We start from the raw sequence: 2,952 nt of genomic DNA, 5'->3' as shown, positions 1-2,952 counted from the left end.
ACAAATTGCTCCTGGAGGAGGGCTCAGTTTTGGGGGGGGGTCCCCCTTTCATTTTGGGGTCCCCCCACCACTGGGGGTCCCATCCCCCATTTTGGGGGCCCCCTCCTCATTTTGGAGGCCCCCTCCTCATTTTGGGGGTCCCCTCCCTCATTTTGGGGGGTCCCTGAGGTCAGGACCCCCTAGAACCGAGTCAGAGCCTCAAGAATGGAGTCAACAAATTGCTCCTGGAGGAGGGCTCAGTTTTGGGGGGTTCCCCCCTTTCATTTTGGGGTCCCCCACAACTGGGGGTCCCCATCCCCCATTTTGGGGGTCCCTTCCTCATTTTGGGGGGGCCCCTCCCTCATTTTGGGGCTCTCTGAGGTGATTTGGGGGGGGGGGTCCCTGAGGTCAGGACCCCCTAGAACCGAGTCGGAGCCTCATGAAAGGAGTCAACAAATCCTCCCCTGGAGGGGGGGCTCAGCTTTGGGGGGGTCCCCCCACAACTGGGGGTCCCCTCCCCCATTTTGGGGGTCCCCTCCCCCATTTTGGGGGTCCCTTCCTCATTTTGGGGCTCTCTGAGGTAATTTGGGGAGGGTCCCTGAGGTCAGGACCCCCTGGAACCGAGTCGGAGCCTCAAGAACGGAGTCAACAAATCCCCCCCTGGAGGGGGGCTCAGTTTTGGGGGGGGTCCCCCCCAATTTGGGGGGGTCACCTCCCCCATTTTGGGGGTCCCCTCATTTTGGGGATCCCCCTCCTCATTTTGGAGGCCCCCTCCTCATTTTGGGGGTCCCCTCCCTCATTTTGGGGGGTCCCTGAGGTCAGGACCCCCTAGAACCGAGTCAGAGCCTCAAGAACGGAGTCAACAAATTGCCCCTGGAGAAGGGCTCAGTTTTGGGGGGAGTCCCCCTTTCATTTTGGGGTCCCCCCACAACTGGGGGTCACATCCCCCATTTTGGGGGTCCCCTCCTCATTTTGGGGGTCCCCTTCCTATTTTAGGGGGGTCTCCTCCCTCATTTTGGGGGGTCCCTGAGGTCAGGACCCCCTAGAACCAAGTCAGAGCCTCAAGAACGGAGTCAACAAATTCTCCCCTGGAGGGGGGCTCAGCTTTGGGGGGGGTGCCCCTTTCATTTTCGGGTCCCCCCACAACTGGGGGTCCCATCCCCCATTTTGGGGGTCCCCCTCCCTCATTTTAGGGCTCTCTGAGGTGATTTGGGGGGGTCCCTGAGGTCAGGACCCCCTGGAACCGAGTCGGAGCCCCCAAGAACGGAGGTCAACAAATCCCCCCCCGGAGGGGGGCTCAGCTTTGGGGGGATCCCCCCTTTTATTTTGGGGTCCCCCAATTCGGGGGGGTGCCCTCATTTTGGGGGTCCCCAGCCTCATTTTGGGGGGTCCCCTCCCTCATTTGGGGGGGTCCTTGAGGTCAGGACCCCTTAGAACCAAGTCGGAGCCTCAAGAACGGAGTCAACAAATCCTCCCCCTGGAGGGGGGGCTCAGCTTTGGGGGGGGTTCCCCCTTTAATTCTGGGGTCCCCCCACAACTGGGGGTCCCATCCCCCATTTTGGGGGTCCCCTCCTCATTTTGGGGGGGTCTTCTCCCTCATTTTGGGGGGTCCCTGAGGTCAGGACCCCCTAGAACCAAGTCAGAGCCTCAAGAACGGAGTCAACAAATCCTCCCCTGGAGGGGGGCTCAGCTTTGGGGGGGTTCCCCCCCTTTATTTTGGGGTGTCCCCCCACAACTGGGGGTCCCCTCCCCCATTTAGGGGGTCCCTTCCTCATTTTGGGGCTCTCTGAGGTAATTTGGGGGGGTCCCTGAGGTCAGGACCCCCTGGAACCTAGTCGGAGCCTCAAGAACGGAGTCAACAAATCCTCCCCCAGAGGGGGGCTCAGCTTTGGGGGGTCCCCTTTCATTTTGGGGTCCCCCCCAATTTGGGGGGTCACCTCCTCATTTTAGGGGTCCCTTCCTCATTTTGGGGGGGTCTTCTCCCTCATTTTGGGGGGTCCCTGAGGTCAGGACCCCCTAGAACCGAGTCAGAGCCTCAAGAACAGTCAACAAATCCTCCCCTGGAGGGGGGGCTCAGCTTTGGGGGGGTTCCCCCCCTTTATTTTGGGGTCCCCCAATTCGGGGGGTCCCCTCATTTTGGGGGGGGTCCCCTCCCCTCATTTTAGCGGGGGGCAGGGGGTGTCCCCTAGAAGCCCTTCTCCAGCAGCCACTCCTTCACCTCCTGCCCCCAGTGGCCCTTGAGCAGGAGGCTGCCGCAGACTTCGTTGACCTTCACCTCCGGCTCCTTCCCCGCGGCGCTGCGCAGGAACTCCCTCAGCTGCTTCTCCAGTTCCTAGGCGGGGGGGCAGGGGGGACGCGAGAGGGGGACGGACGTCAACGGCTCGCCTATGGCGCTTCCGGTGCAACCTGCCCATCCTTCCCCCCCGCCCCCGCTTCCACTCACCCAAATGTCTCCGTCGATGCCGCGGAGCTCGGTTCGGCGCCCCCTGCCGGGCGCCCCCCGGCAGTACACCGGGAGGTTGTGCATCCGAGAGCGGCGCACGAAGAAAGGCAGCCCCGGGGCGGGGCCTGGGGGGGGGGGGGGGGGGATTAGGGCAGGTTAATGAGCTGGCAGTTAATTAGGGCACACCCCCCCAAGCCCCACCCCCCCCCTTCAAAGTAATTAGCGACCCCCAGGGGGAATTAAGGAGTCCCAGGGGGGAGTGAAAGTCCCGGGGGGGAGTGAAAGACAACCCCCAGGGGGGATGGAGGAGCACTCCCCAGGGTAATTAGTAGCCCTCAGGGGTAATTAAGGAGCCCCAAAGGTAATTATCAACCCTCAGGGGTAATTATGGAGCTCCCCAGGGGGTAATTAGGGCCCTATCAAGGTAATTAGCAACCTCCAGGGGGCAATTAAGCAGCCCCCAAAGGTAATTAGCAACCTTCAGAGGTAATTAAGGAGCCTCCAAAGGTAATTAGCAACCCTCAGGGGTA

The 2,952-nt window shown here is 61.7% G+C and overlaps 1 protein-coding gene across 1 annotated transcript; it reads right to left on the bottom strand.

The window, feature by feature from the left end:
• Nucleotides 1-2,052: 2,052 nt before the first annotated feature.
• Nucleotides 2,053-2,580, bottom strand: MRPL49 (mitochondrial ribosomal protein L49). The gene is made up of 2 exons (XM_068171319.1): nucleotides 2,423-2,580; nucleotides 2,053-2,311 (listed from the first exon to the last, which is right to left on the bottom strand). The coding sequence occupies exons 1-2, from the start codon at nucleotides 2,504-2,506 to the stop codon at nucleotides 2,165-2,167; spliced, it is 231 nt and encodes a 76-aa protein (XP_068027420.1). The 5' UTR covers nucleotides 2,507-2,580; the 3' UTR covers nucleotides 2,053-2,164.
• Between the last annotated feature and the right edge of the window lie 372 nt (nucleotides 2,581-2,952).

Source organism: Melanerpes formicivorus, unplaced genomic scaffold (genome assembly GCF_026170545.1).
Source record: "Melanerpes formicivorus ecotype bairdi unplaced genomic scaffold, bMelFor1.0.p_v2 SCAF_2760, whole genome shotgun sequence".
Lineage (NCBI taxonomy): Eukaryota > Metazoa > Chordata > Aves > Piciformes > Picidae > Melanerpes > Melanerpes formicivorus.
This window is presented reverse-complemented; position numbering and strand designations above follow the sequence as displayed.

Coding starts and splice junctions, on each gene's coding strand:
- MRPL49 (XM_068171319.1), bottom strand. CDS start 2,506: ATGCACAACCTCCCGGTGTACTGCCGGGGGGCGCCCGGCAGGGGGCGC. Junction 2,312..2,422: donor GCATCGACGGAGACATTTGG/GTGAGTGGAAGC, acceptor CCCCCCGCCTAG/GAACTGGAGAAGCAGCTGAG.